The sequence below is a fragment of the Equus quagga genome, chromosome 5 (assembly GCF_021613505.1).
Source record: "Equus quagga isolate Etosha38 chromosome 5, UCLA_HA_Equagga_1.0, whole genome shotgun sequence".
Lineage (NCBI taxonomy): Eukaryota > Metazoa > Chordata > Mammalia > Perissodactyla > Equidae > Equus > Equus quagga.
In genome coordinates, this window is record NC_060271.1 from 63,629,797 (window position 1) to 63,655,376 (window position 25,580).

General features: G+C 47.8%; 1 protein-coding gene across 2 annotated transcripts in view; it reads left to right on the top strand.

Moving 5' to 3' along the window:
- Positions 1-16,409, top strand: part of FBLN7 (fibulin 7) — a 43,543-nt gene extending 27,134 nt beyond the window's left edge. For both annotated transcript variants that reach the window (XM_046663166.1, XM_046663167.1), the window contains 5 exons: positions 6,115-6,240; positions 8,403-8,543; positions 9,563-9,700; positions 10,414-10,552; positions 11,971-16,409. In XM_046663166.1, coding sequence (XP_046519122.1) covers positions 6,115-6,240; positions 8,403-8,543; positions 9,563-9,700; positions 10,414-10,552; positions 11,971-12,343 — 917 coding nt within the window. In that variant the 3' untranslated portion in view covers positions 12,344-16,409. The remainder of the gene's footprint in view (positions 1-6,114; positions 6,241-8,402; positions 8,544-9,562; positions 9,701-10,413; positions 10,553-11,970) is intronic.
- The last annotated feature ends 9,171 nt before the right edge of the window (positions 16,410-25,580 follow it).

Here is a 25,580-nt window from a genome sequence, read left to right on the forward strand (position 1 = left end):
GGGGCTGGAGTTCAACAATCTGGTGGACCCTCCCACCCCCAGGGTGGTTCTAGAATCTTATCAGCAGCTACCGTGTGCATCCCCTTCGTTTTCCATATCAGCAGTCTTAGTCACTGTGTTTTGTGAACACAGGGGGGACAATAATCTTTTTAATCACGGGAGTCATGTCAAGATCCAAAATGTCAGTGTCAATGAAAAATGTGGCAGCTTCTTAATAGCTGCCCCTCCCCCCCCCATCCCTAGTCAACTGCTTCGGAAGAAGGCGATGAACCCAACTTGGCATAATAGGAAATTACACATGATTATGCCATTAAAAAACCCAGTGGGCAGAGGTAGGCTCTAGAACTCCAGAATGGAAAGCAGCCACTTGGCTTCCCAGATTACTTCTATTTTATTGCCTTCTTTCTCAGAAGGGCGTGTTTTTAAGATCTGAAGTTTTCTGAATTGGGGAGGACCATAGCCACAGGCCTTGTCCCTTTGACAACATGGGTAACCCAAAGAGAAAACTTGAGAGAAATAAATGGTTTTGTCCCTTACCACCATGCTGGGAAAAAAGAACTGTTTTTATCAGTCATCCCCCCCCCCCCCCCTTTATTAACCTTCATTCATTCATTTAGCTAATTTTTATTGAGCACCATCTATGCACAAAGCATTGTTCCAAGTACCAGAGATTCAACACTGAATCTCAAGACACTGCCCAACCTCGTGTGGCTCACATTCTAAGGCGGAAGCAAACAGGTAGGCGAACACAAAGGTCAGCGAATAGACATTTGTGGTCATTGCTTTGAAGGGATCGAAGAAGGGACTGGGGACAAACACCATGGGGGTGAGGAACAGCTGAGGGCCTCTCTGAGGCCAGGACAAGGATGCTGAGACTGAAGGCATGAGTGGGATCGAGTCATGTGGCCATCAGGTGGGTGGGTGGCACATGGAAGACACCATTCCAGGCAGAGGGAATAACATGTGCAAAGGCCCTGATGAAGGGAAGAATTTGACATGCTTGAAGAAATGAACAAATAAAATAGAGAACCCTGTTGCTGGAACAACGTGTGAGTTGAGAGTGAGCCAGGAGAGGCGGAGAGACACCAGGCCAGTTTGTGAAGACATGGAGGCCATGCAGCTGGTAGGATTTTAGTTCCAAGCACAATAAACAGGTTTAATAAGGAGGTTTAAGAGGTGGTGATTGGATGTGCATGCTGCCGCCATGTAGGGAATGTACTGGCAGTGACAAGAATGGGAGCTGGGAAGCCACTTAGGTGGCTGTTGGAGAAGTCCAGGGGAGAGATATGGCAGGGGAGATTGAAAGAAAAGTTAGAGACAGAACTTGCTGCTATCCCAGGCGGGCTGTGAGCACAGAAGAGAAGTCAAGGCTCCCAGACTCCGCTGTGGGTGACAGGGTGCATGATGTCACTTGCAGAGATAATGACGACTGAGCAACAGATGCAGGTTTCTGTCTAAACAACCTGTGTGTGAGTCTTTGTTCAGAATTCCATTCTGGACACATTAAGTTAAAATGTCTGTGCGACATCCTAGTGGAGATCCGTTAATTCAGCCTGTGGAGGTCCTTGAGCAGAACACTGTGCACCGGTTATCTGTCCCAAGGGAGCAGACAGTGCACTGGTTACCAATCCCAGCGAGGACTCCAGACACTTCTGCCCACTGCATCTTGGCATCGGAGTCACCAAGGAAAACACAATGCAGTTGGGCCCTGGATGGAACAACGCTTCACTCACATAGAAAAGAGACAGAGCAAGATCTGCTCCAGTGATGTGTGTTGGACTCACGGCCAGTGGGTCTCTCTCTGCAGCCAACACAGGGCAAATCGCCTGTGTATACGCTTCTCATGCTGCAGGGGAAGGACCCAACCCCTTCCCCATGGAGTCTGAAATACCGAAAGCTGAGGGTGTGCCTGAGGGCCACTGACATACACACTAAAGCAGAACAAAAGAGCGCTCATTGAACTTGAAACAGGGAAAGAACTTCCTACACAAGGTGTAAGCCCGGCCCAGGCTGTGTGGCTCTTCATCTCACGTTAAGGAAGTGCTCCAGGCCCAGGGCCCATTCTTATTTGGCCAAGTGAGGGTGGGAGGACCACATGCATGAGGCTGCCTTTCCCAACAGAGATGTCCGGTGGATAGAAAGTCTGGAGCTTAAGGGCGAAGGAGGGTCAGTTGAGAGTTATTAGCATATTAGTATTTGAATCCACGGACAGTGAAGAGCACCTGAGAGGAGAGGGTAGAGATAGAAAAGAAGTGGTTAAGGATCGACACCTGAGCGGCCCTGAGAGGTCAGCTGGAGGAGGATATGGGAGACGGAAGAGCCGGCAGAGGCAATCCACAAGGAGACTGCGGAAAAGCTGGGTCGTAGCACTGGACTGGGTGTCTGAAGGTTATTTTGTGTCAGAAGAGAGCACAGCTCCAGTTCACTCACCTTCTGTATCATGAGGCCTTTCCTCAGAGACCTTTAAGAAAGGATTTGAGTAGGAAGAGCTGCCTTTGGTATGGCAGCCGCTTAATAAATAGTTACTGAGTGACTCACTGGCAGGCTGATTTACCAAATGATTGAATGAGTGAATAAGAGACTACATTTGAAAACTATGAACTTTTATGCAGGCATATATATGCAAGTTTTACCTATTCAATATCATCTGTGTATAGATACTTACACGAGCAAATCTCCATTAACTCTCCTTTCGAAACAAAACTTTTCATGATTATGAAGCACTTCCTCATGAGGGCTATTCTATACTTCACTATTCCTCTATTGTTTCCAAGTTTGCATAATCATAAATTGTGCCAAGACAGGCAATCTAAAATATTTTTCATTATGGAAAATTTCCATCACGCGAAAGTAGAAAGAATAGTATAATGACCCCCATGTACCCACAGCCCAGTAATCATCAACACAGCAAATTCCTTGATATCATTAAATAGCTGGTCAGCGTAAACATTTCTCCAATTGTCACACATATTTTTAACACTTTGTTTGGACCAGGGTCCAAATAAGTTGCATATATTACAATTGGTTGATGTGTCTCTTACATCATTATAAATTGATAGTCTTCTTCCCCTTGCCACCTCATTCCTTTGCAGTCTATTTGTTGAAGAAAATGCGTTGTTTCTCACAGCCGAGATTTTGCTAATAACCGCATCCCTATGGGGTCATTTAACGTGATCTTCTGGTCTCTGTTTTACCTATATCTCTGGTAGCTAACTCCAGCGGCTTGATCACATTCAGGTGAGACTCTTGTTTTGGGGGCAAGACATTTGTATATATTTCCGCTAGGAAGTCCCTGCTGTCAGTCGTCTCTCTGCTTGTGACGCTGCACCTTAGTGAGCAACACTGCCATCCTCATGAGGACACTCTCCAGTCGATTCCTGAGGAGGGACTCAGAGGGGCAGTTCCCTGAGCTCTTGCACTTTCAAGCAGTGTGCAGCATTACCACTGGGTGTCAGTTTGATTGGACATCAAATCCCTGTCTCCCATTTTCTTTCCTTGTCTATCTTGCATGTGCTCCTCTACGTCTTCTGTTTTAACTGATACCATTGTTGCCATCATAAGTATCTTGGTCTTTTTGCCTGAATGCCCAAAGGATTTTTCCTTTTCCTTTAAAATCCAATAATTTTATTGGGATCTGTCTCAGTACTGGCCTTCCTGGGCCAATTTTCCCAGGCGTGGGGTTCATCTTTCCAATAGGAAGTTTCAGTTGCTGGAGTAGTCTGGCCCCGAGGAACTCTCGAACTTTCCAGGACAAAACCCGAATATTGAGGAGACTTTACTGGGAGGAGAATCCAAATTGAGCCCAATGAGGAAAATCGGTGTAAATGAAAGAGACGGTCCAGAGAAAAGTGGGAGAGGAGAGTAAAAAGTCAGAGCTTGAAATTGTGAGAGCTGCATCGAAAACCACAGAAGTGGGAGACTGAGAGTCAGGAAGCTAGAAAAGCTATATGCAAAAACTTGCTTCACTTAAATATGAGTAACAGAAAAGGACACTAGTCAAATCCCACACAAACTACTATAAGAAAAAAGAAAATAGAGTCTCTATAGACAATGAAGAAATGCCAGAAAGACATGCCCATAAAACAGATGAAAACTGTAAACCTAGTATTTCCAAACAAGCTGAAAGAAATTTTAAAAAGATAAAAAAATTAGAAAACCTCAGAAACGAGGTAATTGGAGAAACGGAGAATTGAAACGAGATGACAGAACACAGGAAAGAATTACAAATAAAAAACACTATCAGATCACGAATGTAAAACACAGTTCAGTTCCCGGGAGGTAGTAAGTGCCCATGAAACAGGAGATTAAAAGAGAATTATCACCCACGCTTTTGGCCGCCAGCCTCTCCTGCAGCCTCTGCCAGTGCCATCTCTACAGCTCATGGGTTGCATTAACTAAATGCCACAGCCTGGACAGGTGTGGATGTGATGACAACTGTACTTGACTCAGGACACAGATGCGACGGCAGAACTGGGCCTCAGGCCACAGAATGCCCCTGACAGCATATCAAGATAAGAAACAACGAGGTCTGTTTGGAGCCTGTCTAGAAATGAAAATCCTGAGTAACAAGATCCAGAGAGGGGAGACAGCGCACAGCATCCTGGGGCACCTGTGCATTTCTCTGTCGAGCCGATGACGCCCCCAGTCCACCCCTGACCCCCACCGGCCAGGTGCCTTCCACTGGAGGCCCAGCAGGGGAGAGACAGTGGCGCCGGTCCCACTGGGGTCAAACTGAAAGATACCAATGTTCACACTCTCTGGCTCTCTGCCCAGCACTTCACGGCCTAGTGGTCTGCCCACTTTCAGACTCCGCTGGTGAGCAATGATGGGGCTGGACAATGGGTTGAAATGGGAATTTCAAGCTCTGTGGCATTTGTGTACACGAGGTCATTCCAGACACATTCTTGGAAACCAGTCATCTGAAAGCAGAACGTATAGGAGAGAGCATAACCGGGCGGAGGTTACTGAGAGACTGAGATGGTTCCTTCCCCCTCATAAGCAGCATTTGGATGGTCTGGGTCCTTTCATGATGAATAGAAACCATGTAACAGTCTACATAACATCCCAATCACGAGGAGGCTGAAGGGAGCCAAAGTCCCTGCCAACCCACCCACGGCAAAGCTGTTGTTCTCATCAGGAGCAAAGCACCTTTTTCTTCCTCTTGACGGACACAGCAGGAAAGGATGCTCTATGCCAACAGGAGATGTTTCCAATTTTCTTTCCCAAGATGCTATGGTCCAGTCAGTGAACTGACAAACCTTCTCTCTCTGCTGGAAATGGCCTGTGTTCTGTGCATTAAAACTGGGCTTAAGGAATTCATAACAAGCGGATGTGGCCCAAAGTTTTGAAAAATTCATTTTTTTCTCATTAGAAAATTTATAAATGTTCATTTAGGAAAAATGGAAGAGTACGAAAAAAATGTAAATCAATGAAGAAAAATTACCTGTAATCCTACCACACAGAGAAAAACCTATTAAACTTTTAAATATGCATCTCTCTCTATGTATAGCTTTTCCACAGGACTGTTGTGTCTATGAGCACGGAACATTTCTCTTTCCAACATTAAGAAAGAGAAACTTCCTCGATCGCACGGGAAGGCTTCTGCATGGGAATTGGCGAGAGTTGATTTTCTCCATCTCTGGACATTCCAATGGGCCATCCCTCCCTCCTGTAACCCCCTTGAATTGAGTTCTTGTTTAAAAGATGATCTACCTGCATGCTGGCTGATACAGGCAGCGTTGGGGGGCAGTAGGGCTTGAGTCAAAGGCAATATGGGCAGATTCCTACAGGCAGCTGCCTCTGCCTGGCTACAGCTGTCTACACTTGCAAATGCTGCCTCTGGGTGGAACGTGGCGGGGTGATGGACCAGCTCCTGCAGGCAGAGCTCCAGGTGGGCACAGTGTGTGCCCGGGTATGTGGTTTGCTGAATGGAGGGTGGACTACATCTCAGCCCCTTGGCCCCCGCCCAGCTCTTGCTGGTGGGCACGGTGGCAAGGGCAGAGTAAGGAGGTGGAAAGCTGGAGTCATCCTGTGATGTAAAGAAAGTTAACCTTTGTTTTTTGTTTTAGAATTGGAACTTACATACTTGTATTTGAAAATTATTTATTTTTCTAGATATCAGCGAATGCTCCAGCCAGCCTTGTCAGAATGGTGGGACATGTGTAGAAGGAGTCAACCAGTACAAATGCATTTGCCCTCCAGGAAGGACTGGGAGCCGCTGTCAGCATCAGGCCCAGACTGGTACGTAGCTGCTGTGGGGCTGAGGGAGGACGTCCCACCGCAGAGAGAGGAGGACCTGGTCATGGGTCACTAAATGCAGACAGGTCAGGAGCTCAGTTCCCCACTCAGGAACACGGGCTTTTCATCCATTGAGCCCACCGGCTCCCCGAGATGGCTATTTGGGATGGAGTTTAGCTCTTTTGTGTGACCAGAGTTTTGATCCTTCCTATGGAAGAAAATGCAAGTGGAAGGACTGACTGCCAACCTGAAAACTCCCCAAACTGGGAATTTGGCCAAGAAATTTCCTTGCTGCCACCCTCACTTGGTCATCATTTCCTCTGGAGATCAGCAGAACAGCTTCTCCTTTCAAAGGCTCCCATCGCATCCAGCAAAGTTATTGTTACTGATTACAGGCCAAAGTGTTTTCAGAGCTGGATAACTGGACATTTGACTGGGATGAGGTTATTATCCACATTTTGAGTCCCAACATATCCCCAGCCAGAAGGTCTAGAAGTTACACACTGGCTGTTTTTGCAGATGGCAAGAAAATCCAATGTAAAGGAATTTATGGGGGCTGGATGGGGGTTCCCACACTATGCTGCAACCTAAGTTTCTTATATAAAAGTCAAATCCAAAAGATGCTCTGTTCCTTGGCCAGAAAAGCCTGGAGTGTCCTGTCTGGCTGTCTTGATTCCTGTGTGGAATCTCAGTGTGGGGAGGAAGGATTGGTGGTTAGCATAGTGTCCAGGGAGTTGAAGTTTTGTCGATACTTGATATCCTTGCCTTGGACCGAGCCCAAGGTCAGTTTTAAATATTGCCTTCAGAGATTTGCTGCTTAATGTCTCTTGACTCTTCAGCTGAGTCAGCCTGCTGAGCGCTTTCTCAGAGTGAGGCAGTCCTCCCCAGGGGGCCCAGAGGCCCCCCTCACAGCTCCTGTCCCTGAGGCTGTGGAAACAGAGGCCGGGGACCAGCCCCACTGCCTCTCCTCCTCCCTACAAACAAGAAGGAAAAAGAAATGGGCCCCCTTTCAACCCCAGATTTCTGGTCCTGGACACTGAGGGTGCCAAATCCCACATCTCAGGGCTTCTGCTGTTAGAACCTGCAGGCAATTGTTCCTCAGGTCCAGGGGGCACTTTATACCTAAAGTATCCCCATGACAGGAATCTCCACCAGGAAGGAGAAGGAGGGAGTGAGCAGGCACACCCAAAGCCAGTGCACGTGCTCACAGTATCTATGAACAGCCCAGCCTAGGTTCTTGCTCACCTGGTCCCTCAGCCTGGAGCCTGCCTTCCCGTCAGCTCTGCCTGTGTCTTTCCAGCTCCCCGAGGGGAGCCTCTCTCCGATTACTTTTTTTTTTAATCCAGTCACCTTTTTTTCAATCGTGGTAAGATACATATAACAAAATTTACCATTTAAACTATTTTAAGTATACGGTTCAGTGGCATTAAGTACATTCACATTGCTATGCAATCACCACTACCATCCATCTCCAGAACTTTTTTCATCTTGCAAAACTGAAACTCTATGCCTGTGACACACTGACTTCCCTCCCCTCAGCCTCTCCCAACCACCACCCTGCTTTCTGTCTCTAAGAATCTGACATAAGTGGAATCATGCAGTATGTGTCCCCTTGTGTGGCCCATTCCTTTTATCACCGGTTTCTCTACCGTCTCCCCAAACCCTATGAGAGCTGTAAAGCCTCTGATAACTTCCAAAAACTAATACTTTTTTCTGATTAGAAAATTGATTTATGTTCTTGGTTAAAAAACAAAAAGTTTAGACACTTTAGAAAGGTATAAAAAATACAACAAAGGAAAACAATGTTTTACACTCTATAGTTTTAAACTTCAGTGATCATCGTTAGCATTTTGGTGTTTGTTAAGCCTTTTTAAGTGCAAACGTGGATTTAGCATCACTGCGGTCCTTCGCTGCGTGCAGCTGCGTTGCCTGCTTTGTCGTGCCACGTTGCATTCGGGTGCGCTCCCTGCCCTCCGCCCCTTTGGGTGGGTCCTGGACCGTCTGCGGGGTTTCTGGTTAATTGCTTGTCTTTCCTTTCCCTACTCCAGAGTAAGCTCGGAGAAGGGGCCGCGCCCCCGGCTTGCTTCTCCTCTCGGCCCCTCCCCAAGGCTGGGCCCACGGCAGGTGCGCCAGGGCCCTGCACTGAGGGTGTCTTCTCCCCGCAGTCGCCGCCGAGGGCAGTGTGGCCGGCGACCCCGCCTTCAGCCGCGCGCCGCGCTGTGCGCAGGTGGAGCGGGCGCAGCACTGCAGCTGCGAGGCCGGTTTCCACCTGAGCGGCGCCGCGGCCGGCGACAGCGTGTGCCAGGGTAGGCGCGGGCCCCGCCGGGATGGGGGAAGAGCGGGGGGGAAGGACACGGGAGGGCAAGGGGCTCCCCCCGCCAGCCTCCTGCCGCGGGTGCACGCAGCTCGCGCCCAGGATCCAGGGGACCTGCGGGGCGGCTTCCTGGGCGCAGTCTCAGAAAACCCGGCCCACGCTGCGTTTTAGGTAAGTGTTGACCTAATGGTTGCTAAGACATCAGCAGACATCAGCGGTCCTTAGAAAGCAAGACTGTGGAGAAAGCAGCCCAGCCTCGCCCCCATGTCAGAATCTGACAGGGCCTCCCCACAAGCTCACTCGCCTGAAAGAGCCTTGAGCCCCCTTATCCCCTCCATCCTGGCTGGAATCACAAGCGCGGGTGGCGGCGAGGAGCTTGAGCCGCTGAGCTAGGAGACAGGCCCCGGAGCTGTGCAGGGACCTGGGACTCATTCCCGGGTCCCCTCTCGGTTTAGCTTACCGACTGGCCCACTTTTGCTAACCTCTCCTGATTACCCAAGTTCCTTCTGAAAACAACTCAAACCAGCGGGTTCAAGCCTGAGAATTGATCAGTTGGTGCTAACAGCCTCATTGTACAGCAGCAGAAACAAGACCCTGTTAGGCCATTCCCAAAAATGAGGCCAAAGAGGAGGAGAGTTAAGATGGGGCTGCAAACCCAGCTGGGAGTGTGGGTCTGCAGCCCCGAGCGTTGCTCCCTAGGCTGCCCAGCCTGACTTGCAGCCTCTGTAGGGTCTCCCCAGTTAGTCTTCAGCCAGAGACAGAGGAGCCCACCTAGGGTCTGCCGCATCAGCTCCTTCATGCCTCCCTTCAGCCTTCTGGGCCCTTGGCTGGGGAGAAAGGGGAGCACGCCTGCTCCTCTTCTGAGTGCTCTGCGGGCATAGGGCTTAGTGGCCGCACCAGATCCAACCACTTAGCCACTGCTGCCATGCCTCCAGGAATCGAGGCACAGCTGTTCTGGGGGTACACCCACTGCATGGTTCCTGGAGTCATATTGGGCACGTCTATCCCCAGATGTGAATGAATGCGAGCTCTATGGGCAGGAGGGGCGCCCCCGGCTCTGCATGCATGCCTGCGTGAACACCCCGGGCTCCTACCGCTGTACCTGCCCCAGCGGATACCGGACGCTGGCCGACGGGAAGAGCTGTGAGGGTGAGTGAGACTGCAGCAGAGGCAGGCGTCTGTGGGGCTGGACAGAGCCCAGCTGGTCTCAGCAGACAATGGCTCTGAACTACAGGGAAGAGGGCTCCTCTATGGGCTGACATGGAATGAGAGAAAAGATGGTTCCCCAGTGACATCCTAGTGGGGCTCCAGTGCAGGGTTCAGAGTAGTGGGTAACCTGGGGAAAAGCCATCCAGGTAGCCATCCATCCATCCGTCCATCCATCCCACAAGTATTCATGAAGGCCCAGGTAGGATTGTGCAGCGCTGGGAAGAAACAGTTTCTAGCCGGGGAACCCACACTGGAAGGGAGCAGAGAACTCATACCAAGAAGGAGGAGGATGTAAAGGGCGTCACAGTAGCCATGGAGGGGAGACTCTAGGGCACTTTGGCTAAGGAGGAGCAGGTCTGAGAGAAGTGCTGTGACCAGTAACACTCATTCATGCTCTGGGCACCTCTGTAACCTGTCATACCCGGGGGAAGGAGGACAGGATCCCGGGGAGGGGAGTTCCCCAGCATGGTTCTGCAGCACTTCCACAAGACCTGGATTTCAAATGGTTAAGGAAGACAGGGTTTCCTGTTTTAAGAAGCGTGGGGTATTTGGAACGCTCACCACGTGTGGAGCACCACATTCTGGTGCAGCTGTGTCAGTGATGGAGGGGACATCGGAGGATCTTCACCCTTACTGGGTGTCCCGTATTTCAGATATCGATGAGTGTGCGAGCCCACAGCACGTGTGCCCCCGGGGAACCCTGTGCATCAACACGGGTGGAGGCTTCCAGTGCGTCAGCCCGGAGTGCCCCGAGGGCAGCGGCAACGTGAGCTACGTGAAGACATCTCCCTTGTGAGTATAGCCAGGGCCACCCACGGCTGGGCATGTACATCCCTCACCCAGGCCTCCCGGGGTGGCTGGGCCAGATTCTTCCCGGAGGTTCTTGGGAGAAGGTACAGTTATGTCCAAGGAAAGATGAAGGCAGGGAGCTGGGAGTCTGGCTTCTCCGAGCTTCCATGAGTGGTTGCATTTAATGCACTGCTGCTCTGTGCAGTAAGAAGCCAGTTTGCCCTGATAGGAGTGATGTTCCAAGTACTCCCCTGCTGACATGGGGGATGATGGCACTGTTGGGGAGGGCAACTGGAGGGAAGATGGCTGTGGTGACGTTAGCAGGAGGCAGGTGGATATCAGACAGATTTGGGAGAGGACCGTTTTCTCACGTTCACAGAGCTGGTCACTAGTAGAGCCCGGTCAGACTGTGTATCCTGTACACTTTGCTTTGTATCACTCTACTTTTCCACTGGTGCTAGGAGGTTTGACTTCTAGTAACCTTAGCACCTAAGAGAGGTTTTTTTTCAAAAGATGGAAGACAGGCCTTTAGGAGAATAACAACAACTGTCGCAAAGTACATGTATTTTCTTCTGAAAAAGAGATCACAAGAGCCTTACCTTGTCTTATTGTCATAAGAATGAATGACTTCACAAGCTCAGATACCTGAATGGCTGTTGGGGCTAGAGCAGATTAGAAGCAGCAAGGAAGTCAGTGGCACTGAAGAGTGGCAGTTATTCACTGAGAGTGAAGACACTGGGACCTTCCTCAAGAGTCAATGAGTGAAGGGACAGAGGGACCTGTATGTCATAGCCTTTGGGGACATCGCTGATTAACAGCTGGATGTGATATTCAACCTGCATAACCATGATGACACAAGTCACCAAATATGCTAAATGGCATCTGACTTTTATGCTGGGTAAGGTAGAGAACTATCAAAGCACTTCCACAAGACCCCGACCCCACAGGGAAGGAAGACGGGTTCCTGCTTTAAGAATGAACATTGGGTGTTTGGAAAGTTCACCCGGGGTGGAGCACATTCCAGGATGTTGGCAGCTAACTGCTGGGGTCCCACTCTTACTGAGAGAGGTCTCAGCACTTGTACAAGGGGCACCTGGTTAGAATACCAGCACCATCATTATTTAGTCTTCCCCAGCTTTATTTTTCTGGAAAAACTACAGTACTAGCATACATATAGGCACGCACACACACATGCATACCTATACAGGTGGGTCAGGGGAGCCGCTCTGCCCTGGCCACATCTGACAGAGCCACGCTCAGTTGCCTGTAGCTCCAGAGCACCTGTGGTGAGGGACCTGTGGCTGGGAAAGGTCACTCGGCAGCCTGTGCAAGAGGGCAGGGGGGGCAGACAAGGCAGGTCAGAGCAGCCCCTCCTGAGTTTCCCCAAGGCTGACTCCCTACATTTTGCCTCTCTGCTCCAGCCAGTGTGAGCGAAACCCCTGCCCCATGGACAGCAGACCCTGCCGCCACTTGCCCAAGACCATCTCCTTCCATTACCTTTCTCTGCCCTCCAACCTGAAGACGCCCATCACGCTCTTCCGCATGGCCACCGCCTCAGCCCCCGGTCGACCTGGACCCAACAGCCTGCGGTTTGGGATCGTGGGTGGGAACAGCCGGGGCCACTTTGTGATGCAGCGCTCAGACCGGCAGACGGGGGAACTGATCCTGGTCCAGACCCTGGAGGGGCCTCAGACACTAGAGGTGGACGTTGACATGTCAGAATACCTGGACCGCTCCTTCCAGGCCAACCACGTGTCCAAGGTTACCATCTTTGTGTCCCCTTATGACTTCTAAGAGTGCCGGGGGGCACAGGGGTGCGGAGATGCGGGCTCGTTTCTCTTCCCCAAAGACACAGCTGTGGGCACTGACTGCAACAGACATCTCCCCCCAACCTTGCCCCTGCCCACCAGCCTGTGCACCCGGGTTTCCAGGGCAGTGCCACAGGCTGTCCCATGGAGCGGCACAGAAGGGCAGCCACAAAACCCAAACTGCTGCCATCACAGTTTTTCCTGCTTTAAGGCCCTTCCCTTAGATTATGCACTAACTTTCTCAACTCTTTTTCACAGGGGAATGGGCATCCTTCCAAAATGCTGTGTGAATGGCACTGTGAGTTTGAACTGGCTGGGAGGGAAAAGCTCACAGTATGTGTCTGAGATGATTGTCAGTCCTCCTGTATTGATACAGTGAAGCCTTGTTGTGAAGCCATGCTGAGGGCCCAGTGATGCCCCTGCACCTGTGGCCCAGGCGGTGGGTCTCCTGCCACCACCCAGCATGGTGTTCTTGTCTGCATTCTCCTCTGTGACATGCCTGCCAGCCTTCTCATCAGAGAGTCATGGCAGGGCCTGGGACTCCCACACAGATTCTTCTAGACCAAGGAACCAGTGTTAAAGCATAGTTTCTGCCTGAATTAATTCCTTTTTGCGAAGTCACATCTCAAAACATAACCTCATGTTATAGCTGAAGAAACAAAGTCTGTTGCTTCCCCCTGCCCACCTGGCTTGTCCCTGAACGTGAGCTAGCCCAGTTCCTTCTAGGAGAGGATACCTGGCTCTCTTCCTGTCTAGGCTGGACCCACTGGGATAGATGAATAAGAAAAAAACACAATGATGCTGGGATTGCTCCCACCAATAGAAATGTGGCTTGGCCAAACGGGAGCTTGGTAAGGTGTCATCTGGCCACGGAGAGTTTAAGAAAGTGCTTGAATTGCCTTGATTCTAGGGCATTCTACTTCTGATGGAAGAGCCAAGGGGTGACGCCCTCCAGGTGACTGAAAAAAAGGAAACCCTCGCTGGGACTGAGAGCGGGATGGAGTCGGGTGGGGGGGACCATTCAAATTAAAACTTAGAAGCCAGCTGAGCTCTGAGGAAGTTTTAGTATCCAAATACATGTTAATCTACTGATGAGATTTCATCACACACATTTTATTTAAAAATTCTTTGTATTTGCCTTGGTAAGAGAGGGAAACAGAGGAAGAATGTTGCCAGTTTAGTGACCAAACCGTACATCAAGATGGTTTCTAGGACACCTATTCTTGTCTTATTTTATCAGACAAAGAGTGAGACAGTCGAGAGTTGCTTTCGAAATTTTTCTTCTCTTGACATCGGGCTCAGCTGTGATGTCTCCAACAACGGAACAATGGGCCCGCAAATCTGCTTTTCTGGGTTGTTACAAGACTTTATTAAAACTATCATTCAGAGCCTTGTGTTTCCAGATCGTGCTGTTAACAGGTCAGAAGCATGCCTGCATGCCAGCCTGTGCAGAACACCAAGTGGGAGAGTCCAAGGGCCTGGCCCATGTTCCTGAAAGTAAGATGTCATAGTGGTGTGCTCTTCCTTCCTGCTGGGGGCAGGGCTAGTTCAGAGGGACAAGCCTCTTACCTCCCAGCAGGTGAGGAGTGATTTGGGGGTCTACAGAACAGGTGCCCCACCTAACCTGGTGTATAATGATGACTTGGATGCCAACCAGGCCCAGTCTAAAGCAATGGATTGCATCACTGAGATCTGCCATCATCAAACCTGACTCCTGTTTATGAAATCCCACACTGAGCCCCAATCCCAACAGCACCAACATATGACTGTCTGCTTGGGATTATGGATTGAGGATTATGTCTGGGCCCTTCCTCCCTGGGGAATGTCTTGTTCTCTATACCTTCTCAACTCACCTTCCTCTGTGGAAACCAACTCTTCCTTTGTCCTTACATAGCTCCAATCTCTGCTAGGTCAGAGTGCTAGTAGTATTAATTTGTACCCCTTTTAAAGTAACATAGTTTTATATTATTTGGCAGGGGCTTTTAAAATTTTTATGATGCACAGTTGCAAACATATACAAAAATAGAATTGTATGACAAACCCCTTGTTGGATTCACCAGCTTCAACAATTAACACAATCTTTTTTTCATCTCTACTCTCCACTCTACCCTATGATGATTTTGAAGCAGATCCTGGACATCACATCATTTCATCTGTAAATATTTCAGCATGTATCTCTAGACAATAAGGACTTTAAAAAAAGCATAACCTCAATAGCAATCACACCTTAATAATTAGCAATAATTCCATAATACCTTCAAATAGTCATTGTTCAAATTTCTGAGCGGCTCATGATTTGTTTGTTTGACTTAGGTCCACTCTGTAATCTGCTGATATGTCTCTTAAGTCTCCTTTAATCTGTAGCAGTGGTTCTCACATTTCAGCCTGTATGGGAATAACCTGGAGGCTTGTTAGAGTACTGTGTCCTTTGTCCTGTAGAATTTCTCAGAGTCTGGGTTTTCCTAAGTGCATCTCTGTGGTGTCTTTTAACATGTTCCTCTGTCCTGTTTCTTAAGTATCAGTAGTGCTATCTAGAGATTTAATCAGAGACCAGTCAGGCTTCTTTTTGCAAGACTACTTTATTGGTGGTGATAGGTACTTCCAGTGGGAGCCACATGGTCTCTAGTTGCCTCTTTTCTGATGTTAGCAGTCATTGATGATGATTGCATAGATCCAATACTTCTTTAGAGGTTGCAAATAATATTCTTAGTGCTGTGGTTTCTTCTTAGTTTATTAGCTGGCATACTTTATAAAGAGAAACTTCCTTTCATCAGTTATGTGGTTACCCTGAGGTTTGGTTTGTATAGGAAAGGCAGGATAAATTCTTGACTTTCTCGCCTTTGTCAGTTCCCAAGGTGCTTGCTGGGCATCTTTCCAAGCTGTTCAGGGAGAGCTGTTTGCTTCTTTGAGTACAGTATGGACTCGGTTTAAACAGACTTGATGTGTGTTTCAATGCACTGCAGTCATTATTCTTACTGTTGCTCAGACTGTCCTGTCCTTGGCCCTTGGGAACTGCTTCATGTTGGCTGAGTCCATTGACATGACCCTGGTGGTCTTTGATAGTTTCGTAGTTATCTTGTATGACAAGATGTTTCAAGTTCATCTTGCATATTTTATGCCCCAGCCCTTAAGTCATCCAGTTTTCCCCCAGGACCCCTGCTTCCTTTTAGTGGGGAATGATTAGAGATCAAAATCTGGGTACTAAGAGTGCTTGTTGGTAGTGGTTTGGTCATTGTTTCTTGTTTTTAGTGCACAGAGCTAGGAAATATGTGTTGTTTTTTTTTTAACGAAAAAACACTATATGAGTTTATATTGATGCTTCCAGTTCAACTCAGGACTACCAGGTTTTTCATGTAACCTCATTGATCTTATATCTGCTCTTCTTTCTCTCATTCTGAAAACCTCCTTCTCAAAAATCACCAAAATAATTACACATTATTTTAAATCCTCAGAATAACAATGCCAAAATTATCACAAAAAAATAATTACTGAAAAGAGTTAAAACTTTTATTTTGCAATTCTTTTTGTCCTTAGGGTTTATGCCTTTAGGGATGTGCAGTCAAATTACTGTTTTAAAATAACTTGGAATAGTTCCCCTCTCAGTGGTTGTGCCCCAAACTTGAATCAGGGTTATGGTTATTCACTTTGTTTTGCTTAAATTTTTAGAGATTGCTTTTTAATTTTAATTTTGTTTTAAAATTATGTAAACTATTTACGTGGTTCCAAAGTCAAATCCACGAAATAAGCTGTATTCAGAGAAGTCTGTATTCTAACCCAGTCTCGTCCACCCTATTCTCTCCTTCTGCCATAATCAATTTTTTTCCATTTTACCCTTCCATTTTAAAAAATATAAACAAACGATAAATGATAACATCCTATTTCACACTTTTCCTGATCTTGCTTTTTTTCCCCTTAACAATATATTGGATATCATTCCATAGAACCATATAGAATGGTTTTCTACAAAATGCTCCATTCTGAGTACATACGATACTCCTGATGGACATTTGGGTTGTTTCCAGTCCTTTGCTATTAAAAATATTGCAGCAACACGCATATGTCTTTTTGTATTTTTGCCTTATTATCTCTGGGGCCAGTTTTTCCTGCATAGGGATTATGCTACTTTCCATCCCCAACAACAATGTATGAGAGTTTCTGTTTCTCAGTCATAGAAGGCCCCAGTGGGGTCCCAGGTTCTCACATCTGCGTACCCACAGGACCCTCCTTTGGAAGGACGGAGAGGCCTGAATGGAGGGCTGCTCCACAGCTAGCCCACTTGCCTGTCCTGGACTTCTGAGTGGCAGTCAACAGCCACCAGGAAGACATGAGAGGCAAGCCAACTGGATCACTAGCTCCTGAGCGATGCAAAATTAGCTAGGTTTTTGGATGACTTTTTAAAATCATCTTATTTCTAAAGTGTAACACCTCCAACACTAGTAAACAAAAAGGAAAATAAGCCAAAACTAAAATATCACTGCACAGTTACAGTAAACTTGGTGGGATGATGGGGAATCTGAGCATACGTCCCAAGGAGAGACACGAAGAAGTCAGACCTTCAAGTCACTTTCCACCAGCCACCGCCTCAGCTGTTACCAAGCTCAGCTGCAGAGATGGAAAGGTGGACTTTTAGAACTTTTGCCTCATACATATGAAAATCTGCAGGTGTTTATAAGCTGGATGAATATTCCTAAATGTCTGCTGTATTCCAGGCACTGTTCTAGTTGTTGAGGATGCAGTAGATGATAAGACTGACAGAGACCATCACCTGATAGAGCTTACATTTTACCAAGCGAGAAGATAATGCACATGTAAACAAGAAAAGTATGTAATTTCAAAGAGGGATGAGTGCTACAAAAATAAAAGCAGCAACAGAGATTGGTCAGTATATAGTAAGTGTATGCATAAATATACGTAGATATACCATCCATGCCGCCTAGATGTTGCAGACACTGTAATGGTGTGGTGATGCTTGGATCGCATTTCCTGGATGTTTGGAATTATGACTCAGAATCTCAAGTGTACAAATGAAGTAGTGATACAAGGCCTGGGATGACCACACTGGGCTCGTGTGCCCAAAGGAAAGGCATCTACACAGAAAGAGAACAATGATGCTGACACGGAAAGAGAGGAAACAAGACCACGGGGACTTGCCGAGATAGAGCCTAATTTTGTGTTTTGGTTATTATTGCTGTATAAAATAGCCCAAAACTTAGCAGCTTAAAATAATGATTTTATTATGCTCATGGATTCTGTGGGTCAGGAATTCAGATAGAGTGCACGGGGATGGTTTATGTTTGCTCCACAATGTCTGCACCTCCCTCAGCTGGGAAGACTCCATGGCTGGGGGCTGTGTTTACCTGGAGGGCCATTCACTCACTTGCATGCCTGACCTGGAGCAGGACACCCTGAAGACTAGGACTGACAACTGGAACAGCTATCCTTCATGTGGCTTAGCTTTCTCAGAGCTTGGTGGCCTCAGAGTAGTCAGACTTCTGGCATGGTGGCTCAGGATTCCTAGTGTGAGTATTCCAGAAGACAAGGCAGAAGCTGCATGGCCGTTATGACCTAGCCTTGGAAGTCACTTAGGGTCACCTCTGCCATACTCTGTTGGTTGAAGCAGTCACAAGCAGCCACTGAGTAAAGAGAAGTGGACATGGACCAGTGGGTCCTCAGAGTTGAGTTGAACTGAGATGTTTCCAAGGATTTGAGGACCATGTTTTAAAACTGCCACCCCTGGTTTCCCGTTTAGGGTTCCAGTGCCTCATGAAATCTGGCTTCAGGCCTGTGGTTTTTTTTTCAGATGTGTCCTTTCAGTCCTTCTTTGCTCAAGCTCTTTTGGGTGTTCTTTTCAAACAGATGATCCTTGCCTAAGACAGGGTTTATATTCAAGTTGGGAGATAAGATCTTTACTTATATCACAAGAGGGTACTTTTGACAATGGTAGAAATAGAGTTAAAGTCCAGTGTGCATGAGCTGCAAGCTCAAGGTCAGAGCTTGGGGGAAAGACACCACTGGAAGGGTCAGGACCAGTTCATGGACAAGTTGGCACTGAAAATGGTTCCTATTAGAGGAACCCTAGTGGGAAATGCAGGCCACATCCTCATGAGGAGCATTCCCAACAAAATCCAGCATTGGCAAAGCCACAGAAATGTCAGCTGACTTGCGAACAAGAGTTTGACTTGGTGAAAACTTGGGTTTGGGCTGACAGAATTTTCTGAATCTGACCACCTTCAAATGAAAAATTAGATTTTAGCAATCTCTTTATCTCCAGGAAGCTCTTTAGATATACTTTTTAAGGGAAAAACAGGCTCTATGGTATGTATACATTGCTTGCTTACACCAGGATTCACAACAGTCACACAGTGGCACTTATACAAGAACTAGCCTTCCTTTTGTAGTTGACGACTGGGCAGACACGTTTCTGTAGATAAAGAAGCTTTTGCTGCTTCTTAGACAGACTCATGTATCTTCCCTACCCAAGCCATCAAGTTCCCTCATAGGAAGAGTTTGTTCCTCACCTCTTGCTGGATGGAGTCCTGTGGGTTAAGAGAAGTTGTCGTACCAGTTCCTTCATTCCTGCCTTCTGCCACACTTGTGCCTAGTGCCACACTTGGTTGGGGGCTGGGCCTTGAAAGCGGGAGACAAGAACACACCCTCTAGGTCTTTCTCCCTCCAATGCTGGTTTTAGGTGGTTTGGAGTCTGCCCATGTGACAGTATCTCTGCAGTAGTTAACTTGGCTATATGGAAGTTCAACACACTCCACGTCCAATCATAATTGTTGTGGTTCCCCGAAGGCAGCTGGATCCTAGGGTGTAACCCCAAATCCCTACGGCCCCGAATGCTCTGCCCACCTCCTGGCCCCCTGCTCATGATGCTCCCAAAGACACAGGCTTCCTTTCTGCCCCTTGACCCTGCTAAGCCCACTCCCACCTCGGGGCCTGCTGCTTCCCCCTTGCAGTGCTCCTAGCTCAGCTCTCCACGTGCTGTGAGCTCAAACGTCCCCTCCTCAGAGGCCACCTCAGCCACCCTTGCCAATGCTGCTCATCCCTCTGCAGTCCCTCTTGATTACCTACCCTGTTTCATTTTCTCTAAAAGCACTTTTTACCATCTCAAATTATCTGTTTACTTGCTTTTTTTTCTGTCTCTCTCTGTACATGGACTCTGTTGGTTGCCCACCCAGTATCTATTTCCCTTTTCTACCTTCTGAAAAGAAACCTGTTTTGCTCAGACCCCCTTCCCTCCTTGTTTTGGGCTGTGCCACCCCCCCCCCCCCCCCCCCCCGCGCCAGTTCCTATGTTGAAGTCCTAACCCCTGGTACCTCAGAAGGTGACTGTATTTGCAGATAGGGTCTTTAAAGAGAGAATTAAGTTAAAATGAGGTCGTTAGGGGGGCTCTAATCCAATATGCCTGGTGTCTTTATAAAAGGAGATTAGGAATCAGACACGAGGCAAGACCATGTGAAGACAGAGGGAGAAGATGCCATCTCAAGCCAAGCAGAGAGGCCTCGGGAGAAATCAACCTTGCTGACACCTTGCTCTCAGATTTCTAGCCTCCAGAATTGTGAGAAAATAAAGTTGCTGTTTATGCCACCCAGTCCTTGGTGCCTGGTTATGGTAGCCCTAGCATCTAACATACTCCCAATTCCAGCCTGTACCCTGGGGGAAGGTGACCCCCACCCTCCAGGCTCCAAGGCAGCCACAGTGAATCATCCTTGGCAATGAGTGTCAGAGACCCAGACCGGAGCCAGCCATACATGGCATTCCCCGGGTGACTGCTGTGCGTGCAGGGATTGTCCCAGGGAGAGTGAAAAGAAAGGTTGGAAAGGTCTCTTTCTTTCCTACTGAATCAGAGTTGCTGCTGGAAGCCATTTTTTGACAATGAAGCTAATATAATACAATAATATAATATATATTACATATAATATAATAATATAAGGAAAAAGCCTCCTGGCAAAAGGCAGAGCCAAAGGAAATGGAGCTGGGGCCCCAGTTGAAATGCACCTGGAAACTCTCCAGCCTCTGGTCTTCCTGTTATATGAGATAACGTGGTTGTGGTTTCAGTGTTTGAGAGGGACTTGTTGTTTGTAGCCCAAGACATCCTGGATGTAATGGGCTAGAATCCCAGCTCCATGAGAGCAGACATCCTGTCTCATGCTCCCTGATACAGTCCCAGCACCTGCCCACCCAGGTGCTCAATACTTGTCTACTGACTGATGACTCAAGAACCTTCAATCAAGAGAAGCAATGTGAATACATTATCTAAGAGGGGCCACCCATCGCTGCCACAAACAACTTGGCTTTAGTTTAGTTTGTAAAGAAGAGGCCCTCAGACAGTGGAGTCGGGGAGGGAATATTAGAAAGGCAAGTGGGAAGGAAACAGGAGAGTGAGGGCCTCCTAAAGATGGAAATTTTTTTTTTTTTTGAGGAAGATCAGCCCTGAGCTAGCATCTGCTGCCAATCCTCCTCTTTTTGCTGAGGAAGACTGGCCCTGAGCTCACATCTGTGCCCATCTTCCTCTACTTCATATGTGGGACGCCTACCACAGCATGGCTTGACAAGCAGTGCATAGGTCCGCACCCGAAATCCAAACCGGCAAACCCTAGGCCTCCGAAGCAGAACGTGCGAACTTAACCGCTACGCCACCTGGCCGGCCCCAAGATGGAAATTCTTAATGGAAACCCATGGACAAGGTGACGGACAAACCACAAAATAAAAGACACGGTGTTCGTAGCAGACATCAGTGAATTTGGCCAAATCTTTCCCATTCTCTCACCTCTGGGCCCATGGTTCACTGGCATTTCTGCCCCCTCGTGCTTGGACGTAGCGGTGGGACTGGTCCTGGCTAAGATATGGTCCAAGTCTCCCTGGGCCAAGTATCTAGCTGCAGACATTGGAACTCCCCGAGTTCTCCTCACTCTAGTACGGGAACTGGCCCCACTCAGGTGCCTGAGTGATACAGTGGACTGCTGACCCACGATGTGAGCAGCATGAGCAAAATATCGTCCTTTGCTGTTTTAAGCCATGGAGATTTTAGGGTTGTTTGTTCCTCCAGCATAACTATCTTGACTGATTCAGGGCAGAAAGGGAAAAAATAAGAGAGAATCCCTCCATCATTGATGATGTGATCATGCTATGGACTGAGGGGTGGAATAAACTCCTTACACCTGCTTTATAAAAAACAAACAAACAAAACCCCCACACACATTGATAAATTGCAAAACTAGGCTAGATTGGGATGTCTCAAAGGTGGAGGGAGGCTGCTCAGCAACATGGAGGGCTTTTAGGAGATCTTAAAGGCCAGACCCCAGCTCTATCCCAACCTCTTGCCTTGGGAACAGATTAGGCCTTGTGTTATAGGTTGAATTATGTCCTCCAAAAAGATATGTTTATGTCCTAAAGCCTGAGGCACCTGTGAATGTGACCTTGCTTGGAAAGAGCATTTTTTTGCAGATGTATTTAGTTAAATCAAAATGAGGTCATACTGGATTAGGGTGGGCCCGAATCCAATGACTGGTATCCTTACAAGAAAACAGACACAGACACACGTACAGGGAGAGAAAACGGAGGCAGAGGTGGAGTTATGCTGTCCCAGCCAAGAATTGCCGAGGATTGCCCCATAACCACCAGCAGCTAGGAAGAGGCACGGAGGGATCATCACTTGGAGGCTTCAGAGGGAGTGCGGCCCTGCCCACACCTTGATTTCAGACTTCCGGCCTCCAGAACTGTGAGAGAACCAACTTCTGTTGTTTTAAGGCACCCAGTTTGTGGTCCTCTGGTACAGCAGCCCTAGGAAACGGATATGAATACACCATACACCTTGTATCGAAGTCTCCCATCCAGAACATCTGCTGAGGGTCCGTCACCTCACCTTGCTGAGGAAGAGCTCCTCTCCATCTGGGGAACATGGACAGCCACCAGCTGCCAAGCACACCTCTTCAGAAGTCCACATCTCAGCCCAGCCATCCTTTCCTTTGTCAATAATCTTGGATCACTTAAAAGCGACAAAGATGATCACTTTATTAGTGTAACTGCCACTAAATTTAGAGTCAGAGAAGAAGGTTATTTTGCACTGAGTGCAGAGTCACACTGGGGACATTCAGGAGGCTGATTTTCAAACATTGTGGCTTTTTTTCTTTTTTTGAAAGAGAAGTTGGCTAATTTTGTAACTAGTAATGACAACTCTCCTTATACAGCAGTAAACGCTGTAACAAAGGATTCGATCAGCATATTTCATAAAGAGAGTCACTGACTCCGGGGATGAGGAAGGAATTCAGACTCGTAATTCCAACCCTGGATTAGCCTCAAGGACTGCAAACAAAACCAAAACCCTTCTCCCCTCAGGGTCCACAGGATCAAAAGCTCCCTCTCCACCCCTCCTCCGTCCCCCACCGCTCCCACCCCACCTTCCCCTCTCTTCCCCTCCCCTCCTCTCCCTCCTCTCCCACAATATTCCTGCAATAGCAGGTGAGGCAGCTTCCACTCCCAAAGTACAGCGACGGAAGTCCCTCCTCTCTGGTGAACGAGCTGGGCTGACTGAAACTCCCCTGGTAACCCCTGCTTTCATTAACATCAGCTGACCTTACAGAGCAGGTGAATCAACCTGCTAGATTAGAGTCAGGTTCTGCCCTAAGAACCAGAACACGCAGCCCCCATTTCCTCTTCCTCTTACACAAATGGAAGGGGAACACACTTATAAGCTAGCTCAGAAGTGAGTCCAAAGAGGAACACACGGGAATTCCACAGAAGTTCTCTCGAGGTCACGGCCTTGCTCGCATCTGAGAAATCGTCACACTTTCCCCTCGAGAGAGTGAAAAACTGCCCTGCTGCCAGCTAGGCTGTGGGGGAGAACTGAGCGTTGAAAATAGAAACCACAACTTTTCAAAATGGGCTGCTCTAGGACTCACACCCCATAACTGCACCCATTCAGACCATGAATGTCACAAATCATTTCAGCGTAAACTCCTAACACTTGCTCATTCACAAAGACAAGACCACTGACTCTTCCAGTAACTCTAGTTTACAAAATCTGACCCACCCCTGCCATGACTTACTCTAGTCTCAAAAACTCTGTCATTTTCTTTCCCCAACTCCCTCCTGTTGAGATGTCCCCCAAGCTCCTGATATGCATTCTCTTTTGCTCCAGCAAATAAACCTGACTTTGTTGACTCTTAAGTGGGTTCTGGTGGTCTTTGACTGATGGGCAGCAACTCCCAAGTAACCACCAGTGGTCTCCACCATGGTGTCTGGATCCACTGGTGTGTGGTGATGTGAGGCGCGTACTAGGTAGTTGGTGACTGGTACTAGTTACGAGTCCCAAGTTAGGAAATGAGACGAGAGGATGGCTTGCTCAGGAGGAACTGTGCAAAGCCTTAGAGAGCACCTCACATGTGCATGTGAGCGTCACACACAGGGAGGCATGGCTGTACCAGGCGTATGCACAGGGAAACCACTGGCTGTGCTTGATGGCACATGTTCTCTGTCAGCCACCCACCTTCATTTCTCCCTTTGTCTGGGGAATTCTTGAATTTCTTGAGCAGAAGGACACATCATCTCCAGCTGCGTTGTTTCATGGTTTGGCTTCTACCACTTCAAGGTGGTAAAAACCCTTAAAAAACAAAACCCTTTTAATTCGTTCACCTAATGCACCACTGTATTTTTTTCTGCTGAGGAAGAGGCATGCTGAGCTAACATCTGTTGCCAATCTTCCTCTTTTTGCTTAAAGAAGATTCACCCTGAGCTAACATCTGTGCCAATCTTCCTCTATTTTGTAGGTGGGCCGCCACCACAGCATAGCATTGTAGGTCCACAGCTGGGAACCGAACCCAGGCCACTGAAGTGAAGCGCACTGAACTTAACCACTAGGCCATGGGGCTGGCCCTCTAACAGTCCACCATTTTTCATATTGTTGGGGGAAAAAAAACAGTGCCCCTTTAATATTTTAATGATTTAATAAATATGGAGTGAGGGCCTTCTATGTGCCTGATCTTTTCAGGGAATACAGCCTTGAACAAGACAGATACTGAAGGCCCTTGTGCTGCTTCCAGAATATCAGGGACGTCAATTGAAGACAAGAGGTGTGAGGGTTGCTGAGCCCAAAATAGGGTACAGGGTGACTGGTGCCCTTGCCTGATGTACACTAATGCTGCTCCTTGACAACAGAGGAAGTGAGGGTGACGTCTCAGAAGCAAGAGGGAGACCACTGAGGAGATTCAGGTTTAACAGAACAAAGGCCGTGGGCACCAGGAGTATCTTCCCAGCTGAGTATTTCCCAGGCCTCCCCATTTGCTACAGGGCACCCCTGCTCCCTGTCCTGCCTTTTGGCCCCTCAGACAGCAGGGCCTACACATCCTATCTAAAATTAAGGTCATTTTTCCCCTTCTTTCCTCTTCCTGGTACAGATTTAGCTGTAGGGCGCATCCCAAAGAACACAGCCCTGCAGAAATGCTGGCAGACTAGAGCAGCAGGGCCCAGGGGAGGCTGGGCAGGTTTCTGTTTCCTGAGAGGCCACTCACATCATCTTCCCAGCTTGGGGAGAACATAGAACCCTTCACAGCTGCACAAGGACAGGCATTCAGCCTCTGAGACAATCAGGAATTCACCGGGTCCAGGTTTTCCTTCTTCATGGACTGAAATGACTGTTTTATGTGCATTTGGCTGAAAAAAGGAGCATTTCTGTTGATTCCGGGATCACCTAACTGAGTTCAGCTACACAAGGAAGTTTAAATTGGCTTGCAGTCTGCAGGCATACAGAAAGCTGAAAAGAGCTGGTGTGTCAGCAGATATGGGGCTGAATCACAAATTTGTTCAGGAAGTCCAAGATTAATTTTCAGTTTACATTATTATGTAACAAATATACCTGCCAAACAACACATCTCGGCAAATAAATTTGAAATATTTTTGTCTAGGATACAGCTGTGATACAAAATTCATATTTATTTAAGACATATGAATGGTAAATAAGGCTACTTCTGTGGAACTTCTAAAAAAGGTAGTTTAAAAATTTGGAGCAGGAGTAAAGGTCCTAAATACTCAGGAATGAGGAGCATCCAGCCAGGAAGATGAGTCCCTGGAGAGCAGGCAGGAAAGGGGGATTCTGAAATAAAATGACTAGAAGATGGCACACACTCAGTCTTCATATCAGTCATAAAGAAATATTTCTAAAGAGAAGATATGAAATAAAGAAGGTATTATGTCAAACAGTAGTTAAAAGTGAACCAGTTTCT